The 22,768-nt window shown below is 39.0% G+C and overlaps 3 protein-coding genes across 4 annotated transcripts in view; all 3 read right to left on the reverse strand.

Annotated features, from left to right (window-relative positions):
- si:dkey-76b14.2 (DENN domain-containing protein 1B) overlaps positions 1–15,077 on the reverse strand; it is a 36,944-nt gene extending 21,867 nt beyond the window's left edge. Inside the window, exons 1-8 of one of the 2 annotated variants that reach the window (XM_017682671.2) lie at positions 14,843–15,077; positions 11,743–11,807; positions 9,146–9,189; positions 8,942–8,991; positions 7,830–7,949; positions 3,481–3,550; positions 3,256–3,336; positions 1,479–1,556 (exon numbers count right to left, since the gene is read on the reverse strand). In XM_017682671.2, the coding sequence (XP_017538160.1) occupies positions 1,479–1,556; positions 3,256–3,336; positions 3,481–3,550; positions 7,830–7,949; positions 8,942–8,991; positions 9,146–9,189; positions 11,743–11,807; positions 14,843–14,859 (525 nt within the window). In that variant the 5' untranslated portion in view covers positions 14,860–15,077. The remainder of the gene's footprint in view (positions 1–1,478; positions 1,557–3,255; positions 3,337–3,480; positions 3,551–7,829; positions 7,950–8,941; positions 8,992–9,145; positions 9,190–11,742; positions 11,808–14,842) is intronic. The other variant, XM_017682672.2, reaches the window with a different exon arrangement.
- A 1,307-nt stretch (positions 15,078–16,384) lies between these two features.
- LOC108411207 (tubulin beta chain-like) lies at positions 16,385–17,313 on the reverse strand. The gene is made up of 2 exons (XM_017682664.2): positions 16,887–17,313; positions 16,385–16,425 (listed from the first exon to the last, which is right to left on the reverse strand). The coding sequence occupies exons 1-2, from the start codon at positions 17,311–17,313 to the stop codon at positions 16,385–16,387; spliced, it is 468 nt and encodes a 155-aa protein (XP_017538153.2).
- A 1,303-nt stretch (positions 17,314–18,616) lies between these two features.
- The window catches only part of LOC108411210 (tubulin beta-4B chain-like), an 8,648-nt gene continuing 4,496 nt past the window's right edge, over positions 18,617–22,768 (reverse strand). Inside the window, exons 3-4 of the mRNA XM_017682670.2 lie at positions 21,962–22,072; positions 18,617–20,018 (exon numbers count right to left, since the gene is read on the reverse strand). Coding sequence (XP_017538159.1) covers positions 18,961–20,018; positions 21,962–22,072 — 1,169 coding nt within the window. The 3' untranslated portion in view covers positions 18,617–18,960. The remainder of the gene's footprint in view (positions 20,019–21,961; positions 22,073–22,768) is intronic.

A 22,768-nucleotide genomic window follows, 5' to 3' on the forward strand; every position in this document is an offset into this window, starting at 1 on the left:
TAGAGACACTTAATATAAAGTGGGACCTTATATTTCTATACGCTGTTTCAAACGTTCTGTTTGAATGACACGGTGTTAAAATCACTACATCCTTAGTAATCGAAGTCCAGTTAAGACTAGAGTACAGACATGATAGTTTCGTTTAGCACACATCTTTGGTCAGAAAGCCGACTCTGGCCAAAACCTAAGGTACTTTTGACCAATACCACTTTGGTTCACCAGTTCAGCGTGAGAAAAAACTGCATATGTAATAATCAGCTTGACTGTTTCTATTCAAGAAACCACAAGGAGAAGCATGTTAGTGCATTAGTGCACTGTTAGTGCCTTTCCACTGTTACGCTTGAGGTCAGTTTCACACAGTTTAGATTAGTTAAGCTCTAGCTTTGGGTTTGGTTTAGCCTAGTTTCATTAGGGTTAGTTTACAGTACAGTGTTTTATGTGTTAACAGCGTAAATACACATCTTATGCCTACACTCATTGGCCGTTTTATCAGCAATACCTACCTTGTAGATTTACAAATACTGATTATGCAAAGAATGACCCACTGCCCTGATAATACGTGGTCAACAGTGGTCCTTTGGTAGTCCTGTTGGCCCAGACGTGATCTTGCAATGAGAGTTGATATTCAGGGACAACCTGTGAAACTTCTGGTATTGGATTACAATGAAACCAGAATCAATTTCTTCATAGGCCTGCCCCAAACTCCTCTAGTCCTTGCTCTTTTCACACCTGAAGTAACCAATAATGCAAGCAGAGCAAACTAGCAAAACTCTACAGCAGGGGTCCTGGATCTACCACCCTGCAGGTTTGGCTTCAACCCAAATCTAGCACAGCTGATCCTGGTAATGGGCATCAGAGTCAGATGTGTTAGATCTCCAGGGTGGTAGATCTCTAGGACCAGGTTTGGGCACCCCTGCCCAATCTAAAAAGGGTGCTAGAACTATTGTCTTTACTAAAGAACCCACAAATTATCTTATGAAGTGTCTACAGCTTTCTAGAAGAACTGCTTTTCAATTGCAAGCGGTAATGTTTTTTGGAGGGGACTTCTTAGCCATGCTAACTTACATTCCGGCCATGTGCTAATGATAGGCTTGCTGTCCATAAAGTACCATTAACGTCTATTTTGAGCTCCACCTTCTTGATTACAAATGTCACACTAGGGTGTTTCCCACCCTAATGAGCTTAAAATCCCACCCATGCATAGTTGTCCCTATTACATCTGGCCCTATGAGACTAGTCCTATGGGGGTCTCTTTCCATTGCTGAATGGTGCTGAAGGGGGCTGATAAATGGGGCAGGAACAGATGGGCATAGTCGGCACTTATGGTAGATGCTTCGGATAAAATGGCCAACAAGTGTAGATACAATGCAGGTGTTTCTGGCACCTACAGTACAACCACACAGTGCATGGATTAGTATTCATTTTAAGTTTAGTGCAGTCGAGGTTTTCCAGAAAACTCAGGCTGGTCAATGACTCACCCCTGACCCTTTACTCATTGAGGAGGGGGTGTGGCCACAGATGAATGGCACCTCACTCCCAATTTGTAGCTGTTCTCCCTCATGGAAGGACACACAGGAACCTGATTGGTTACTTGCAGGTGATCTTATACATGTAACATTGTTACGTCATCAGATTGCAACTACCTGTTTTGTGTTTTAATAGTAATCAGTAACCATTAATGATGCTGTTCACTGCAAAAAAGCCCATATATTTCAAAACTTCTGCAGAATGAAAGGGTTATGATGTAAACAGGTCATTCAGAGTGGTTCGGTGTGAAACACACCATTCAAGAGAAACGTACAATGAGAATTGTTCACAGTGGTGAGGATGGAAATCAGATGTCTGAAGCCTCTAAAAACTCCCTCCCAGAAAGTTATTACAAGAAATGAAAATCTGCCTGATTCGTTTCCTGAAAGAAGATCTTGGTATTTTTAAACACGTTGATGGTGGAGAAGTACCTGCAGCAAATCGTGGGGCAAACTAGTCTTCTAAGAAAAGATATTTTTTCAGATGTCTCAGTTTTACCATAATCAAAATTCCATGTAAAACTCAGAAGACGTGTGTAGGTTCATCGGTGGTTTTGGGTCGTGAATAAAATGGTTATATTTGTGGTGTAGACATCACTAATCCTGGCGCCTGTCACGACCACTATAATAAAATTTGGTAACACTTTATTTGAAGGCTACCTACATAAGGGCTTCATAACGCATTCATTTTAAGTGCTTATGTCGGTTCTCGCCACCTGACATAAGATGTTTTATGAAAGAAATGACATCGTACTGACATAATAAGAATAAACGTTGAACATATTTACAGCACTAAACATATTTAAACCCTATACATAACTGCATATGTCAGCATTCTTAAGACGACATTGTACTGATATCAGGTTAAATATGCCTGGAAACCACCCCCTCTTCCCTCCATGGCATGGATAAGATGATTGATGCAATTATGTACAGGGTTTAAATATGTTTAGTGCTGTAAATATGTTTGACAAGAGTTAAAGCATCTTTCGGGTTGCCAGTTAGAGTGCAAGGATAGACATACTCTTATTTATAGGAATACTAAGTATAGTTAAACTTCCGTATTGCTGTTTTCAGCTATGTGGCATTCGTCTGTCCGTGTTTATAGATAACAGTGTGTCACAAACCACATAAACAAGTTATTAGATGACATTTGTCTGCAGATTTTAAGCATAATTATTCAGTCTTTGTTGAATTTGACAGATTGAGAAACAACATTCCCAAAAAAAAAGTTAGGAAAGTTATGAAACGGTACAAATATGTACTTTCAATTTAAGGTTCACAATTAGACCTTAAATCTCTAAATGAGAGAACATTTAGATTGTTGGTACCTTGATAGACGGAAAATGAACCTGAATCTTTATTTCTAACAGTTCACGATTCGCTACAATGAACCATTTTACATGGAAACCACTCTGAATGACTGTCCCTCATTAAGTTACGCAGACTTGTTGACGTTGGAAATATTTTGAGGAAATGCCCATTAATGTGACGTTAAGTTATGTTCATTATAGTACAGAAATTGAAGGGCCATTGACACGTTTACCAATAACTGCCCGTTTGGTCTGCTGAATTCACATGCTACAGTTGCTAAACTTGGGTAACATACAACTCTCTAGGTTTACCCCTAGTCAGCCATTCGATTGCAGCTTCCTTGTGGGAAATTCTCAAGTGTGTGAGAGACGTCTAAATGCACCAATATCATTGCGTCTTTGTAGTGAGAACTTACCAGCTGTAGAGTGACAGAGCCATTAGCCGATGGCACAGGGTGTTTATAAAGTGCCGTCAGTAAATCTAGCATTTCTTTTGTCTGTAAAGGTTAAAATATACAAATTTATGATGTGTACAATACATATATATATATATATATATATATATACATATATCCATTGAGATAAAATATGAAACATGTTAGTAATGATGAATAATGTAAGTAATGACCAAATGTGTTTACCTGGCCTTTTGTCACATAATCTGCCAGGTTGTTCAACAGTTTGTAAAAGACCTCGAACCAGGGCAGGTAACTGCAAGACACAATTTCAAAATTAGGTCCCCATCTCTGCTTTTGACAAGAGTTAAAACATCTTTCGGGTTGCCAGTTAGAGTGCAAGGATAGACATACTCTTATTTATAGGAATACTAAGTATAGTTAAACTTCTGTATTGCTGTTTTCAGCTATGTGGCATTCGTCTGTCCGTGTTTATAGATAACAGTGTGTCACAAGGCAAGGCAAGTTTATTTATATAGCACCTTTCATACACAACGGTCATTCAAAGTGCTTTACAAATGAAAAAATACAGAAAAATGTAATTAATGTAAATACAATAACATTTATGTAAATAAAAAAAAAATTAAAAAACATAATTAAAACAATAGATTTAAAAGAAGTTAATCAAATTTAAAAGAAGGAGATAAAAAAAATTGAATAAAAATAAGAAACATGATTAAAACAATAGATATAAAGAAGTTAAATGAATGAGAACCCACACACCACATAAACAAGTTATTAGATGACATTTGTCTGCAAATTTAAAGCATAATTATTCAGCCTTTGTTGAATTTGAGAGATTGAGAAATAAGTTGTGTGCAAAGGTTTTGACATCCAGTTGTATTTTTTTTTCTTATCTTATTTGACTCATTAGGTCTTAATCCAAGTGTTCAATCCAGAGTGTAATAATTTCTCTGAGCCTTCAAGCCTCTCAGGGTTTTGTTCTCACACTTAACAGCTAACTAAAGATCTGAAACTAACTCTTACAAAGGAAGAAAACACACCTAAACACTTCCTGCTTATAATGTTCACTCTTCATAAAGTTATTAAGACATTAAAGAAAAGGAGAACTGCTGAGACGAGATCTGGAAGATTAAGGAAACCTCTTATATAACTGCTCATAGACTGGTCGGGTATGCAAAGCAAAACCCCCACATCACTGCCAAGGATCTAGAGGAGGATTTGGCTGGCATGGGAATAGTGATGCACTGGTCTACATAGCAGTGTTGTTGCTTAAACATCTGCAGTACAGTCAGAAGTATGCACATGTATTTAGATCAGCCAGAACAAAGACAACAAGACAATAATAAAACAGGCATCCCAGTCAACCTTGAACTCCTTCAAGAAACAAAGGATTGAAGAGTTGGAATGCCCTTCACTGTCCCTCTGGCTTAAAGGGTATGAAAACATGTTGGCTGATCTCAAACATGCTGTGAATGCAATGCGATCTATGAATATTTCTGAGCTTGAATTACCATTTTAAAAAATCCTACAAGTAAAAAATGGGAAACAAATAGTAATTCAAGAATAGAAAGGCTGTTAACTGACTACAAGTAATGTTCAGAGGGAACTGAATGTACTGACAGATGGGGTGCCCAAACTCAAGGTGCGAAATACAAGAGGTTCTGTGGGTTCCAGGACCACCTAATTAACTGCCTAGACCCCCTGAATGCCTCAAAATCTGAATTCTGGGTGTCCCTGAAAATAAACATATCATAGCCTGCTTAAACCACAAAACCATGAGCAAGGCCAATATTGGTATTCCCAACAAACTAGAGATGCAGCACTGGTCTTGCTCAAGGTGGCACTGTAGCAAACCGGCTCACCCAGCTGGTCCTTCATAGCCTACAAACAGTAACAATGCTCGAGATACCTTGAGGAAAAAAAATATGCCATAGCATGTTTGTAAATCTGAAAAGATGCCCAATTTCCCAAAAGATTGGTGTAAATTGTTACTCGTTTCTCAAACGGCAGACAAAAGATGAGATAATTAATTGATTCATTTGTCGAAGACGGCATTACCAAACTATAAAAGAGCATTTCTAAAAGAAGAATTGTTAAGCCAAACTTTTTTCTTGACATTGAAGTTACCATTAGCACAGCCAAAACAATTGAGTTAGCAACCAGTGAATGCTGGAGTACCCAACCGACTTGGGACGTCCCCAGTAGTTAGCCAGTTCACACCTGTCCAAACTTATGCACACCCTATATTTTTCACATTCCACACAGAGGATGCTTGGTTGGTTAGTGTAGTGGTTAACACCTTTGCCTTCTACGCTGTAGACTGGGGTTCAATGCCCCGCCTGGGTAAACACCCTACACTATACCAATAAGAGTCCTTGGGCAAGACTCCTAACACCACCTTCACCTACCTGTGTAAAAAACAATCAAATTGTAAGTCGCTCTGCATAAGAGTGTCTGCCAAATGCTGTAAATGAAGGATGTGATCGCTCTTTTTTTAACTTAGAAAATGGACAAAATGTGCAATTAGCATACAATTTTGTATACAGTTGTACTGGAGACAACCCTTTGGAGGTTGATCCACTAAACTCTGTCTAAATTATGTGGTCATTCATGACTGACCACATGACTAGGAAGAGGAACTGACCCGCATATGTTTAGGACAAACACTGCTGAGCCAAGAGCTGCGAGCTATAAGGCAGGGATGGGGAACTCTAGGCTCATGCAGAGTTTGGGTGATTTGTCTTAGTTTATTTGCTTGTATTAGGCCACCTGTCATCATTTTGTTGGTGTGTTAGAGCAGGGAAATCACCCAAGGCCTGTTTTCCACTGTAGGACTGAACAGTTCTAAGCAGGGAAATTACTGCAATGACATTTGCAGCAGTGAACACTTAAGAACTGCAAATGAAACAAGGAAATAAAAAGTGCAGTTTGCCTAAACCAGTGCATCATTTTCAGTCCATCGCTCAATCAAAGTCAAACCGTCAATCTAACAGCCGCTGCTAAATGATGAACAGTATTGCTAACTAGCAGAGGCGATCTGGTTGGCATTGTCTTAGCAAGCTAACAGCTCTGTTAACATTGTTTACGTTCATCGTTGAACTCATTTTTCCTCCCGAAAGCCAGGAAAAGGCTTTTTTCCATGATGTGAATGTGCGTATTTAAACGGTGCTGCTAGCTAGAAGAGAACAACTGTTAGCATTAGTTTAGCATGCTAGCAGCTCTGTTAGAGACCAGGCTAGAGATCCTGTGGCTGAATGTAGTCAAAACAAGGGGAAAAAACATTGTATGCTTAAAACAGGGCTTGATTTTCAGCCCAACATTCAGTCAATGTCAAACCATCAAACTAACAGCAACTGCTAAATGGTAAAAAGGTCAAACTGTGCTGGATTCCCAAAAATTGTCCACCCCTGAAATAAGCGTTCTGCCTTGTTAAACACCTGATTCTGCTCTTAAGCTGATGAGCAAGGCCTTCTAAACAGTATGTTCACGCCAGTACACCATCATTAGAACATCAGTACACCATGTACAGTACAGTAGCATGTGGTTGTCACTGGTGGACAAAGTACATAAACCATGTACTTGAGTTAAAGTCGAGACCACCAAGGTAAAATATCACTCCAGTAAAAGTAGAAGTTCCTCCCTTTAGACATCCACTTGAGTAAAAGTACTAAAGTATTTCCCTTCAAATGTACTTAAGTATAAAGTAAAAGTACTAAAAGAGTAATTCTGGCTCTGATGTCCTGTTATCATTTTTATAACCAGACTGGCTTCATGAACTCATTTCAGGTGAAAGTCCTCCAGCGTCTCTCTTGGTAAACCAGTCTTTTAATAGAACGTCATTAATTAGTGACGCTGACGTCTATTAAAATGATCAGAAGCACAAAACACTGAAGGTAAACAGTTTCCATCAGGGAGAACCGAGTGGCTCTGAAATCACTTTTTACACACAAGCAAAGTTTCAGTTTCAGATTTATTTACAACTTAGTTCCAAGTTTAAGTTGAATAAAAACTGGCTTTAAACTCAGGATCACAGATGAGCTCCTTTACTATGTTGATCTGTAGGCGTCTGTTCATAAACATAAACCAGCCCAAACTCATTTACTATAAAATGAAATGGTGTTTGTAGAAATTCAGAAAAAAGCCGCGTCAGTCTCGACTGCATATGTGGACATATTTCTATATTGAGCTCTATTTACACAAAGTTAGGTTAGTTCATCATTGGTTTTCTTGCTTTGAGCTTCTTTTGTTTTGACATGTTATGTTTTTATACAAACAAAAACCAAAAGGAACGACAGATTTTGAATAATGTAGTGGAGTAAAAAGTCGGATATTAGACTCTGAAATGTAGTGGAGTGAAAGGAAAAAGTCGCCCAAAATGGAAAAACTTCAGTAAAGTACAGATACACGACAAAACTACTTAAGTACAGAAACAAATTACATTTACTTAGTTACTGTCCACCACTGGTGCTTGTGGACGCAGCCAGAAGAGGGAAAACATCTCTGCAGATCTGTGACCTGGAAGGAGCCCAGTTTGAGGCCTTGACATATGACATGTGCATTGGTGTGCTAACCTCAGGATGCAGAGGCAGGTCTGGGAGCTGGAGGTGAGTCTGCAGAAACCGAATCGCTGACATCCTTCCAGATCAGTCAACACGAAGGTGAAGTGCTGGACAGCCACTCCATCCCTCACCCTGTCCATCAGTCAACCGACCAGTCAATCAATCAATCAGTCCGCAAATCAAACAACTGTAATAGCTAATCTTCAGGAAAACTTTGCACTGTCACAACCACATGTTAGGTTAATAGCAGTTACTGAAATATTTAAAGTAATTACTGTATAAAAAATCTTAAAAGGCCCATATTTATACATCCATACATATTGCAAACTGCACTGCCACTTTGTTTATACACCCCTGCATATTGGAAGGAAACCTCGTATCTCCAAAATGGTAACTTTACAGCAGATGAAAAGAAACTATTTTTAATGTAAGTCAATGGAACCAGATTACAATTAACATACTGTTATTTACAGTGTTTAGTCATTTGGTTCATTCATATGCACCACTACATTGTGACATGCATGGAATATATGCAGTTTTCTTCCTTATTTTCATACTCCACATTATATTTTATGTTTGTTTTAATATGTTTTATTATACATCTTTACTTCTTTTATTTATCTGTATAATCGTGTACAGCTATACTCCTATATATATATATATTTATATATACCTATTGCTCCTGTCTTGCTCTTTACTGTATTTTGTGATGCTGTAATTGATGACTTTCCCTCTGGGATCATCTGGAACATCATCTTTTTGTCTATCCACTTTTGGTGTTTATGTATTAAAAAACAGTCAGAATTGATTTTTACCTCTTTATAGCTTCGATTTATTCAGGCTGTTTTTGTTATTGTCCCTCTAAGACTGATATATGTACATTTCAAGATTAAAAATTTAGTAAAGGTATTGAATTTAGTACACTCTTCTGTAGCCTCAGAATAGCTTGGCCAGTTTGGACGGAAGTCCCTGCAGTTACTGAATAATAAGCTTTAGTATGTAATAAGGGATTTTCAGGACTGAAAGTGATAATAAACCATCTGTGGGGATTTTCTCTTACAGAGTCATTCTGAGAAAGTGTGTGAGTAAGTGGACAGAAGACTGGACGGATGTGTCAGTATTACCTCCCTATGTCATATGGGAAGCAGAAACGAGGAAGTGACTGCAGACACTCCTGCAAGAGAGAGAGGTGAATAAATGTGCACATAGTGTGGAGCTTTTTTTTTTTTTTTAATTGGTATCTTTTATTTGCATGTATTTTTCCTTAAGGTTAATCAGGAATTAAAAACAATTTACAATAAAAAATAATCATCTTTTTAATAACTAACCTCATCACTGAAGTCCTCCGGGAACTGAAACAGCACGCCTGGATCTAAACAAAGAGCAGACAGACCACAAAACAAAACAGGCCGTTTTTTTTTTTACAATGTCATTATTTTCATACCTATATTCCGTATGTAGTATGTGTATGTATATATCTCTCATATGTGTTAGATAACTATATGCACACATGGTATAATAATAATACATGTTCTACATCATATTATATTATTATTCTATAATATATTTGTTGTGTCTATATATAACATGTCTGATATGTATGTATAAACAAGTAAGTGCTTATAAATAATATGCCCTGAATGTATAATACACATAGGATTTAAAATGTTGATTCATCAGACCACAGGACTGTTTTTCACTTCCCCTAAGCCCAGAGAAGGTGGCAGCATTTCTGGATCTTGTTCATATATGGTTACATCTTTGCATTTAAAAGTTTTAACATGCATTTGTGGATGCAGCGACAATCTGTTTTCACAGGCAGTGGTGTTCAGAAGTGTTTCGGAGCCCATGCAGTGATTTTCACTACAGAATCATGTCTGTAGTGTATATATATATACAGGTGTCAAAATTCTATGATTTTGATGAAAGGAGCAATAGTAACGATCCAAAACACCTGGTTACATTAACAATATACAATATGTATAATAAATATGGAGCATGTTACTGTTTCATATCAGTCCATATTATCTATCATTTCAACTTAAACATAAAAACAGAAATTTTCGCACAAGGCTATAGTCTCGACAGCAATGATATGTAAGTACCTACACATAATTATAACGTTTCCCATATATATTATCTACATGTAATATTTTCCATACATATTTACATATGTAGGTGCATACATGTAATACTAATATGTACTACATGTGTTACCTATTTGTAAGAACCTATAAATAAGAGTTTTCTAATCCTAAATCTAGGCCTAATCTTAACTTCATTAAGCAAAAAGCTCAGTCTGGATCATTTAGTTGGTCTTGTGTGTTAATCCTGCTTTTTTCTGGTTGGACTATAACCAGATTGACTATATTGAGACAGCCTGAAATGTCTTTAGTTGATTCTAAAGACAACAACATAAGTTCAGATATAGGTCAGAGATGGGGCCTAGGAAAAACTAAACGTTGTAGGGAAAGGACATACATTTTGCACAAATTTGCCTTGTGAACCTGTTTAGATTTCAAAGGATCTGAGTTGCTTAACAAGGCTGGTGTTCTAAAGCATGACTTATACATATGGATACATATGGAGAAGTGCTGTAGATTTACATCCAGTTATTTGACAGATAATCTTACGCTAACTTATGAAAAATATACAAAGTGAAAGTGAAAAAAAAATGAAATGACCTAAATGACCCTTATCCTAGCTTGATTGAGCAGATGTATAACATTGTACAATAGTACAACGATAGGTCACCGGCCAAGGAACAGCCTGAAGTGTTGATTCTAAAGCCAACAACATGAGTTCAGATATAGTACAGAGGTGGGGCCTATGAAATATGTTGGTGGCTAAATGACACAAATTTAGGGCAAATTTGCCTTGTGAGCCTGTTTAGACTTCAAGAAAAGGCATTACAAGTGTTTATAAGTTGAGGATGTAAGTTGCTTAACAAGGTTGGCGTTCTAAACCATGACTTATACATATGGATTTCCAACTTTATGCTGTTAACAGACACCATTGATTTAGTATAACAGTGGCCCAAGAACTGAACCTTGGTGGACACTGTTTCTAAGATTATGAGGTAATGAATGTGACCTTGTCTTTTGATAGTTCTCAAAACATGAAGACATGTTGGGAAAGCCACAGGACACAGACAGGAGACAGTTCATAATGCCAAAAAATAGTCAATAAATAATTACAAAAATCTTTGTCTATATGGTTTTGGATGATAAAGATGAAACCTACCCCTAACCTTAACTTCAGAGAGCAAAAAGCTCAGTCAGGATCATTTAGTTAGTCCTGTGTGTTAATCCTGCTCTTTTTAAAATCAGGTTTGACTATAAAACTGAGACACTTTGTCTTAAAAATATACAAAAACGAATGCACCAGAAACAAACTGCCTCAGTTTTCTAGTGAAGTACTTCAGCGTTCTCATGAAGCTTCGGCCATAGGCCGCAGGCCCAACTCAATTCTGTACTGAGTAGAGGATGTGGTTGAATGAAGTCATCAGGTTTCTAACATAATGACACCAACAGCGTCTTCCTGCACGCACTAACTGCTCAAACACGCACCTAAATAGTTAGCCTGCATTAGTAATAACTACTGCAGGAATAACCAGCTCTAGTAACTAACAGATAAGCTATCATTTACTAAAGCCTAATGTTTATTGTAGGTCTTTCATCATCAATGTCATTCTCTCTCTCACTGATCAGTCTTCAGGCTGTTTCCTCTCTAGGTTCAGTAACAGCCGCTAGCTGAGGCTAATCCTAGTGTGCTAGCCGGCCTCGGATTGTTCCCATGGCAACCTGCAGAGCTCTGTGGTTTTCTGGCTCAGTCATGTGACGGGAAGAACAGCCACGCTCAGCAGATACCGCCCAGCATCACCCCACACAAACTGTGGCCTGTATCCGTGTGTGCATATGCTCACCTTTGTCCCTGGCGATTGGACATGAGGCTTGAAAGAACCAGTAAAACGTCTTCTCTGGGTTTTCTCTGAAAAATTAAACATCATGAATAAAGGCAGAGTTATCAAATTTAACTTTATTGCATACTTGAACACAAGATTGGCTGTATGGCAATGTTGGTTTTTCAGGAACAGTTACTTTTCATCATCATGCTATTACTAATTTACTAATACAGTGCTTCACTGATGGCACTTCTTCCAGAAAATGATGATGTTCTGAACAGTACGTGCAATATTCCTTTTAAAAAAAAATGCTGTATTAAATTGTATTCATATGATAGCAATGTGACATTTTCTTAAATTATGACATATGGCATTACTTCACTTGAATTTTATAAAATAAAGCCAAAGAAAGACTAATTGAGACTAATAATAACCATGTCTCATATTATAATAATATACCATATAACATAATGCCAGATGATACTGTATATAATTTACCATTACTGTTTCATAATCATCATAATTTTCATATGTCATAATATTTGATGTCTAGACTGAAGGCAAAAATTTGTATACAACACAAGCTGTCATGACAATCACCAGGAGTGGTAACATGGCACTGTTATATCACCGAACAATATCTGTGACAACCCATGACAGCATATAACACCTGCTGTGACATGTTTATGACATGGTTATGTCAATGTTATGTAGCAGTTTTAAAGTGGTTGCCAAAGAAGTGCTGTAGATTTACATCCAGTTATTTGACAGATAATCTTACGCTAACTTATGAAAAATATACAAAGTGAAAGTGAAAAAAAAATGAAATGACCTAAATGACCCTTATCCTAGCTTGATTGAGCAGATGTATAACATTGTACAATAGTACAACGATAGGTCACCGGCCAAGGAACAGCCTGAAGTGTTGATTCTAAAGCCAACAACATGAGTTCAGATATAGTACAGAGGTGGGGCCTATGAAATATGTTGGTGGCTAAATGACACAAATTTAGGGCAAATTTGCCTTGTGAGCCTGTTTAGACTTCAAGAAATGGCATTACAAGTGTTTATAAGTTGAGGATCTAAGTTGCTTAACAAGGTTGGCGTTCTAAACCATGACTTATACATATGGATTTCCAACTTTATGCTGTTAACAGACACCATTGATTTAGTATAACAGTGGCCCAAGAACTGAATCTTGGTGAACACCGTTTCTATGATTATGAGGTAATGAATGTGACCTTGTCTTTTGATAGTTCTTAAAACATGAAGACATTTTGGGAAAGCCACAGGACACAGACAGGAGACAGTTCATAATGTCAATAGGTCACAGTTCATAATGTCAATAAATTGTCAATAAATAATGACAAAAATCTTTGCCAAAACGATTCCGGATGATAAACATGAAACCATAATGAAACAGTAGAGTGGCACCTTCATCTGACAAAAATGCCAAAGGTGAATAAGTGGATGTAAGTCAAATAACAACATTTAAGTTTGGTCACTGGTCTTGTAAATGATTAGGCTTGTCCATTTTTTAGAGGATTAATTATGGTCTAAAACTGCAGGTCTTAGACATCTATAAGAGCTACTGTAATATTTACTGTGAGTTTTATAACAAGGACTTACTGTAGAGAAGATATGCAGTCACGAGTATACTCACAACTATATAAGTGTGTATATATAGTTGTATTGACTAAAATGTTCCTTAAGTCAATTTTATTTGTATTAGATATAAACACAATTTTGGTAAAACTAAAACATATTTCATGATTAAGACTACATTGCAAATGAACGTCAAGATCAGTTCTGCCCCTCAGTCCTCCTGTGTTCTGATCCTAGATCAGCACTATTGCACCACTGATGTTTATTTTACCACCTAGTTTAGATTTATTTTCAATCTTAGTTCGTTTTTAGTCAAATTAGAAAATTAGAAATCGTATTTTAGTCAATGAAAATCTGACTGTGGTAATGCCTATATATACTAATGTAAAGTTGTGTGTGGGTATGCCCAACTGTGCTAGGCCACATCCTCCCATCATGCACCTGGAACCCTAAAACAAACATCCTCCCATCATGGAGATGAAACTCAGACTAGAGATGAAGTCAAATGCTAAAGGCCTTCACCACCATCCAGGTTCTTCACACAAACCCTTCTGAAGGTTTAATGACCTACAGGTTCTACAGGTTTAATGACCAGGCAAAGCATTAAACCTGAAATTTCCAACTACTGCATCGTATACCTTTCATCTCTATTTCTGTCATGTTTTGTGTACTTTTGTATAACACAAATATTACATATTTACATTGTGTGAACATTTCATGATGAATGGATCAACAGAAATGGTCTAAAATGACTTTTTACATTAGAAGTTAGGAACATTTTTTTTCCTTTTCCAGTAAAGTTACCATTTTCATAAATGGTTTTGTTCTCAAAGTGATGATATATAATATCTTCCTTATAGTCTACCTCATAAATAATAACGGTAACAATAACCTGCATTCATGTAGAACCAAAGGCCATTTCAGCAGATGATACCAGACTATACCAGAACATACAACCTACAGATGCAAAGACTAAAGTCATCTAATTTGACTAGCCAACCATATAAGCATTTCTACTGAACAGTGAGAAATGGTGGTAAACATCTTTAGACGCAGACGCTGCTGCCATACGAAAGGCTTATATGTCCAAAATTGTAACTTTACAGTAGAATTTTATACTTCTGAGTGATTTGGGGCCACTTTTATTGGCCCATTCATTCTGAAATGTTTCACATCAGGTAAAGAGTAGCTGGTCCTTTCAAAAGGTGTTAAATAATAAGAGAAATAATAAAGAAAACAACATTCTGATATGATTAGGACAGCACATAGGAGCTATTTTGACACAGCGGCATTTTGAGTAAGGTCCAGGAAATGAACCACTGATGCAACCGACATAATTACGCTCACAATGAAGCATGTTTCAAGGTGGCAAGCTCATCTTTAAATCAATTTACTTTCACAGAGGCCTATATGGTGTGTACATAAATGGTGATGTTGCACCAATATGGCCTTATTTCATCAGAGAGAGAGAGAGAGAGAGAGAGAGGGAGAGAGAGAGAGACTGAGGTTGACTTACTTGAGTCTGGATCCCATGCTGTAGCTGTAGGATGTAGTCCATAAGTGATTTATTGGAGTTTTTGCGATAAGACAGTCATTGTAAGGCTAAGGCTTATCAACGCACACGCATACATACACAAACACTTACGCAGACATTCTCACACACACACACAGACACACAGACACACACACACACACAAACGCGGTCGAGGGGATAAGCAGCAGACCCACAGTTAAAAACGCTTACTTCCTGATCTGGGTGCATAGTCGTGTATGTGTATGCGGTCTATGGTGTGTGTGACAACTATGGCTGTTTCCTTCTCATTACATCTCCAGTTTTTCTCTCCTTTTCTTCCCCTTTTATCACAGGACAGCTATGAAATCTGTACAGTACAAGTAAGAAACTACTTGCAATTTGTTTATATTACATTTTCAGAATATTGCTTGCATAAAATGGTCAAAAGCAAAGTAAAACAAGTGGAAAAGAGGAGTTTCCAAAACTGGAGGTCAAATAATGGTTAGAAGCCACAGTGAAAATGGGACTCCTAACAACAACCTGCAAGACTGCTAGGCCACCAACACTGCCCTCATCGAATAAACAGCACTTAAAGCTTTCATCTTTGAGAAAGAGGAGAAAATCAAACTGCTTCAGATCCAACCTTCCACCGTGAGATGACCACTCAGCGCCATGGGTCGGAAAAGATGTGTAGCTGTCAAGAAGCCCAAATAAAGACAAAAGCTGTTGTCCTTAAAACAGTCACCCCAGGGTTCACCTCTGAGGATCACCACTTTGCCAACAAATCTGTCAACAGTTCAGGAACACCATTTCTCAACAAGCAATTTTAAAGGTTTTAGGTTTTTCACTCTTTTTGGTACACAATATTTTCAAAAGATTCAGGGAATTCAGACAAAAGGCTGAAAAATCACAACTGACCTTCAGTCTCTCAGGCGGCACTGCATTAAAAACCGGCCTGCTTCTGTGATGGAAATCACCACATAGGTTTACTACGACAAACCATTGTCCATAAACATTGTTCATCACTACATCCACAAATGCAAGTTAAGACTGCACTATGTACAGCAGAAGCTATTTGTGACCAATGCCCAGAAACACTGCTGACTTCTCTGGGCCGAAGCTCAGCTGAAATAGACTGAAATATGTATTGTGCTCTGACATCAGGATGTTTATGGAAATAATGGACATTGTCTTCTCTGAGCCAAAGAAGAACAGCACCATCCAGGTTGTTCCATCGACACAACTACTGGCAAAACTAAGTAAACCTAAAGAGGAAACAGTGTTGATGTAATATGTTCTGTTCATGTGGAAATCATCATTACATCACTTGTTTCAGTATTTCACTATTACACTGTTATTAAATACATAATTCCCAAGTATGTCATTAGTAAAGTAACAGAAACACCAAATGAAATACTTCTTGGTCATTTCATCAGAAACCCCAAACATATAGATGCAAGTAAATGACCCTTTTTCTAGTGTACTCAGGCTCACTTTTGGAGTAAATGCTGTTTCTTTGTAAATCTCGTTGTCTTTCTGTCTGTGTCACACATGCACTGCGTTTGAGGACGTGTTGAGCAGGCAAACTGAGAGGAAATCGAGGACAGGAATAGACTTCCTCTATTGCATAGCCGCTTTTACTCTTCACTGTCTGTCTCTCTTTCTCTCTTCACCTCTCCATCCCTCGCATTTCCTTTTATAATCACTCAGTCGATGCTCGTCATCCTGCAATGGCCTAAAATAAAGATAGTTATACTACACAGTAATAACACAGCAATGCTGCAGGCTTCCTATTATAATCGTAAAGTAAATTCAGACCCTGTAGTTTCTGTAGTTTACTGCATGAACATTGTTTAAGAAGTAGAGCACTCAAGGTCACGTGTTATCACAAGAAACATGAAAAGTAAAGGGTGTGATTCGAAGGTGAGTAGATCATACGTCCATGATGTCATTTGTGATAACACATGACCTCGTGTGCTCAATTGCTTTTATAATACGGTTCTGCTAAGTTAAAAGTAATGCCCTGAATATTGTGCTATTGTGTTACACGTGGATCCATAAAACTGTCTCAATATCAGGTTAAGCTCATTTTTTCCCAGTGTATTCTTAATGAATTCGAATTGCTGGTACTCGGACACCAGTTCACTCGTGTTGCTTTCAGCGTCTGTGAACTCCATCTTGTTCCATTGGAGGAAGGCTTTGCAGTGGAACATGGCAGTGAACTGCTCAGAGAAGGTCCTGAACAGCTCTTGGATGGCTGTGCTTTTGGTAATGAAGGTGATGGCCATCTTCAGGCCTCGGGGTGGGACGTCACAGATGGCTGTCTTGACATTGTCGGGGATCCACTCGACAAAGTAGCTGCTGTTCTTGTTCTGGGCATTGAGCATCTTCTCATCCACTTTCTTCATGGACATACGGCCATGGAAGACATCGGCCACTGTTGGGTAGTCGAATTTAGTTTTGTTCTTGTCCATCTGTAAAGCATTTTATGGCCATCTTGTTGCTGAACTGGGTTCTTTAGTTTCTGGCTAATCCTAGTTTATTTATTTTTTCAGTTGCAGGCAGAAAAGTTCACTTAAGATCTATGACAGGTTTAGAGTTTGATGCTGGCCTGCTGTTCTTTTTAAAGTGTGACCAGATGGACAAAACTGTGCAAGATTTTCAAAATCTAATTTGGTCATTTTTTGGCATGTTGATCTGTTTGACCCTTGGTTGAGTGTTGTCCAGGCAACATGAGGGCAAGTATCCAGAAATATTGCTGCATGACGCAGGCCTGGATTGTGTAGACTCTTGCTGCTTTTATGGCAAATACAATGCAAACTGTTATTTGTTCATTACATTTTCCTTGGTTTACTTTAAAGAGGCAAATGCAATCAGTCAAACAGTTGTCTGCAGTCAAATGACAGGAATTCAAACACTAAATATAACTTTTGCAAGACTGTCCAATCATGTATGGCTTGTTGAGAGCCTTATTAATAAGACGTCTGGCCTACAATGACCTAATAGGCCTTATTGAGGGCCTGAGCCAACTGAACTGATTAATTGAAAGGTGCTGGTCTTTCCCATCACTAGTTCAAAGGGCACATAGCCTGTGCTCATACTGAGAGGTTACACTGGTAACAGGAAGGTGGACAGTTTCCTTCTTAAATTCATTCTTTCATTTGCTGTCTTTTATTAACGTGTTGACTTTTATTGCAGAAGCACATTTGCTCTCTAGAACTGACTCACTTCCTTTTTTTCACTCACCTTGCACTTGAACTGTTTTTAAATCAAGGGGCAGTTTTTACTCACTGAGTATTAGAGTAGTAGAATACAGTACTAAGACAGTATCAAACGCCTCCATCTCTGAAACCTAAAAGTCTTTTTTCTTTAAATAGGATTCATACAGGTGGCAATATTGCCTTCATGTTGTAAATTTTTAGCTTAATTTTTTAACCTTGTTGATGATTTTTGCTTTAATCGTTTGTTACTTCCTGATAATGGCATTGACATGCATGTAAATTGAGTGCCCGCTTATTTTTGTCATTGGTTAATAACTATGCAGTGGCCTCTAGTGGTCAGAGGTTGGACGTGCCACTGAAAAGCAATAAGGGCTTGACAAAGCTGAAGTCGCCAGCTTGTTGTTTGAAATATCCTTTCCACCTTAAATGGTGCAGCAGTTACATTCTGAAACCTGGACCTCCTATACCATTTAAGGTGGAACCACTAGGAAGCCAGCTTCAGGCTGGTGAGGGTTTGGCTCACAGAATCGCAAAATGAAGATGATGCAGTTCACAGTTGGGTTCACTCACACTTTTATTCATTTTAAGGTGAATCCATGTTTGTTGTGATGGTGAAAATAAGTAAGTATGGTGAACTGAGTGTTGCTGATGTCATGAGGGGAAAACAATGGACTCAAGGTTGAGAGAGCACAGGGATGAACACCACTGCTAATGTGAGAATGTGTCAACGAGAGCTTGCTTCCTTTAGTCTTGAACAGATACACCTTCACGAAACACCACGAGTGATGGAGAGTGGAAGGGGAGAGAAGGTCAGGAGGGCAAAGGAAAGTGAACACAAAGGAACCCACGGAATTATTAGCTGGAGAAGAGGAGGTTAGAGAGAAGAAGAAGAAGAAGGGATTAAGCCGCCTCCTCTTCGCCCTCCTCCTCGAACTCGCCCTCTTCGGCTGTGGCGTCCTGGTACTGCTGGTACTCGGACACCAGGTCGTTCATGTTGCTTTCAGCCTCGGTGAACTCCATCTCGTCCATGCCTTCTCCGGTGTACCAGTGGAGGAAGGCCTTGCGGCGGAACATGGCGGTGAACTGCTCGGAGATGCGCTTGAACAGCTCCTGGATGGCCGTGCTGTTGCCGATGAAGGTTGCGGCCATCTTCAGGCCACGGGGTGGGATGTCACAGACGGCCGTCTTGACGTTGTTGGGGATCCACTCGACGAAGTAGCTGCTGTTCTTGTTTTGGACGTTGAGCATCTGCTCATCCACTTCCTTCATGGACATACGGCCACGGAAGACTGCGGCCACTGTCAGGTACCGGCCGTGGCGCGGGTCGCAAGCGGCCATCATGTTCTTAGCATCAAACATCTGCTGGGTCAACTCTGGCACTGACAGAGCACGGTACTGCTGGCTCCCCCTGCTGGTGAGGGGCGCAAATCCAGGCATGAAGAAGTGGAGACGGGGGAAGGGGACCATGTTGACGGCTAGTTTGCGCAAGTCGGCGTTAAGCTGGCCTGGGAAGCGAAGGCAGGTGGTGACGCCGCTCATGGTGGCCGAGACCAGGTGGTTGAGATCTCCGTAAGTGGGTGTGGTCAGCTTGAGTGTGCGGAAGCAGATGTCGTAGAGAGCCTCGTTGTCGATGCAGTAGGTCTCATCTGTGTTCTCCACCAGCTGGTGGACGGACAGAGTGGCGTTGTAGGGCTCAACCACTGTGTCGGACACTTTGGGAGAAGGTACGACGCTGAAGGTGTTCATGATACGGTCGGGATACTCTTCGCGGATCTTGCTGATCAGCAGGGTGCCCATACCGGAACCAGTGCCTCCACCCAGAGAGTGGGTGAGCTGGAAGCCCTGCAGACAGTCGCAGCTCTCGGCCTCCTTGCGCACCACATCCAGCACAGAGTCCACCAGCTCTGCCCCCTCTGTGTAGTGGCCTTTCGCCCAGTTATTGCCAGCTCCGCTCTGACCTGGTAGAGAAGTACAAGAGGGGCTATGAGTCCTTTATAAGAGCACAGTGAGTATGAACAATGAATAGGTCAGGCTGTTGTTGAGTAGCAATAGGACACATACATTCTTGTTTGGCCGATCTAAACTAATTAGAGTAGGATAATTTCGAAATTATACAAAATTTAATTAAACATAAAATAGTTTGACGTCCATATAGATACTAATCTCCATTTATAATTCATTGCTTTCATCACAAGAGTCAATTAATTTAAATATATCCACCTACGGCACTTTAGCTCCGCCCATTCTTGCTAAAGCAGGTGTGTTGCAGCCTGGACTGCTTGTTTAATAACACAGGGCCAATCAGATAAGTGTCATTTACATAAATTGATCGTAAGGTTTTGCAGAAAAGATTAATTGGATATAATGAAGAGAGGTTGACAAAGATTATATTATATTTATTTATTTATATGTTTATTTTATTATAGATGTTTCTGATGTATAAAAAGACAAAAACATCATAAATAAAGAAAAAAATGAAGAACATGTGGGACCTTTTATTTATTAATGTGCATAATTTCTACAGTTCTGTGACTGATAACAATAGTTATGTGTATGTTTGAGAGATTTAAGGGGGAGATTACGGCTGAATCTTCAGCTAGATTGAGCTTTAGACAGCCAGTTCACCAAATATGAAACCAAATAGTAATAATAATAATAATAATAATAATAATAATAATAATAATAGAAATCAAACTAGATTTTTTACTCCTGAAATGTATAATCAGCACTGGATTACATAAGCAAACTACCCAACACTGTCTCATAGTAATGTTGGTAAATACAGTAGTGCTGCCATCTAGTGGCAGGTCAGTGTACAGCACAGGGTGAGGCCAAATGAAAAGGCCCATGCTGTACTTTTTACTTTTTACTGCTGTTTTATTTTTCCTCTAGAGGTCCATGTATAATAGTTGTGTGGTTCTTGGTACTACCTACACATATTTACCCAAGAAACAGAGAGTTCTATATGCAGCAAAGAGGGTTCTTTAGCTTGTACTAATAGTGGCGATATGTGCATTTCAAAAAGAAAAGAACAATCTCAAAAATCCTTTCACAATAGAAAGAACCCTTTAATTATGTAAAGGGTTCTTTGAGTGTTCTTGGTTCTACATAGAAGCATTTTCTATGTAAAGAACCCTTGAAGAACCATCTTTTTAAAGAGTGTATACACACACACACACACACACACACACAAACATAGATAAATATATATGTAGTACATATGTAGTATATGTATATATATATATATATATAAGTGTGTGTGTGTGTGTGTGTGTGTGTGTGTGTGTATACACTCTTAGCTAAAAGGGTTCTTTCTATTACCATTAGTACCATTACAGGGTTATTTGGCTTGTAACAATAGTGACACCCTTTTCAAAAATGTTCTACGTAGAACAATCTACACATTCTTTGTTGATCTGAAGAACCCTTTCATAATGCGAAGAACCTGTTTATTATGCAAAGGGTTCTTTGTGTGTTTATGGTTCTATATAGAATCAGTTTCTTAACTAGTTGGTTAATAGTCACAGAATAAAGAGATTAATAACTAAATAATATGCCTGCAGTTTAAGGGTTTCCCATGTTAGTCCCACAAACTGGGAAATTCCACCTCCGCATTTGACCCATCCGTGCGGTGAAACACCACATACACACTAGTGAGCACACACACACTAGGGGGCAGTACGTCCCACCAGGGAGCAGTTGGGGGTTAAGTGCCTTACTCAATGACACCTCCACAACGTTCTGTCGGCTGGGGATCAAACCGGCGACCTTCCGGTCACAAAGCCAGTTCCCTAACCTCCACCCATGGAGTACAAGAAGCTGTGGGTGGTGCTGATGTTTGTGTGAATCAGTAATCAAATAAAGAACCGTAAGAAAAAGCCTGGGAGCTTTTTTACGCTACCGAAGACGAAGTTGTCAGGCCTGAAGATCTGCCCAAAAGGACCAGAGCGGACGGAGTCCATGGTGCCGGGTTCTAGATCCACCAGGATGGCACGAGGAACATACTTCCCACCTGAGAACATGGAGAAGCACATGAACGTTAACCAGCCTACCATGTGGTACATAATGCATACAGTATTTATGTATGAATGAGCATTCAGGTGAAGAGTACCGGGCCTGCATGCTCTATTTAGCCTCTAGAAATCGAGGGAAAACTAAGCCATGCGATGATATGAGTTATTTCTCAGGATCATGTGCAGAGAAATCAAATCAGCCTACATTTTTATTTGTAAGCAGATTTGAGTTTGGATAGTTACTGTTGTCCCCACAGTCTTGTTTTGCAATAAGACAAAACTTCCTCTACAGTTTTACTTCTTTTGTCGTTTTTCTTTCTGATATCAAAACAAACAGATATTTAATGTAATTATGTGAATCGCTGCGTAACGAATTAAAGAATTAGGCAAATACATTCAAATCAATGATAAGAGTAACTCCAGACTGCTGGGGGTTAATTGGTAACAGGCACAGTCCACCTCCATTGTCCTCTATTGACAATGTTCCTTCTGTTGGTCTAAAGAAACACAACAATGCAGGGCAGTCTGGAGGGCGTGATGAGGAACAGGCCTCCAGCAGCTCGAGACAGCGCTACTAATAACCACATCAGGACAAACAGAGCTTCTCTCACTGTGTGCTCTTCGGAGAGAGAGGGGGGGCGATTTATAGCTCTAATTTTTATCGTTTTACATGCCGTAGTATATATATATATATA

Source organism: Pygocentrus nattereri, chromosome 12 (genome assembly GCF_015220715.1).
Source record: "Pygocentrus nattereri isolate fPygNat1 chromosome 12, fPygNat1.pri, whole genome shotgun sequence".
Classification (NCBI taxonomy): Eukaryota; Metazoa; Chordata; class Actinopteri; order Characiformes; family Serrasalmidae; genus Pygocentrus; species Pygocentrus nattereri.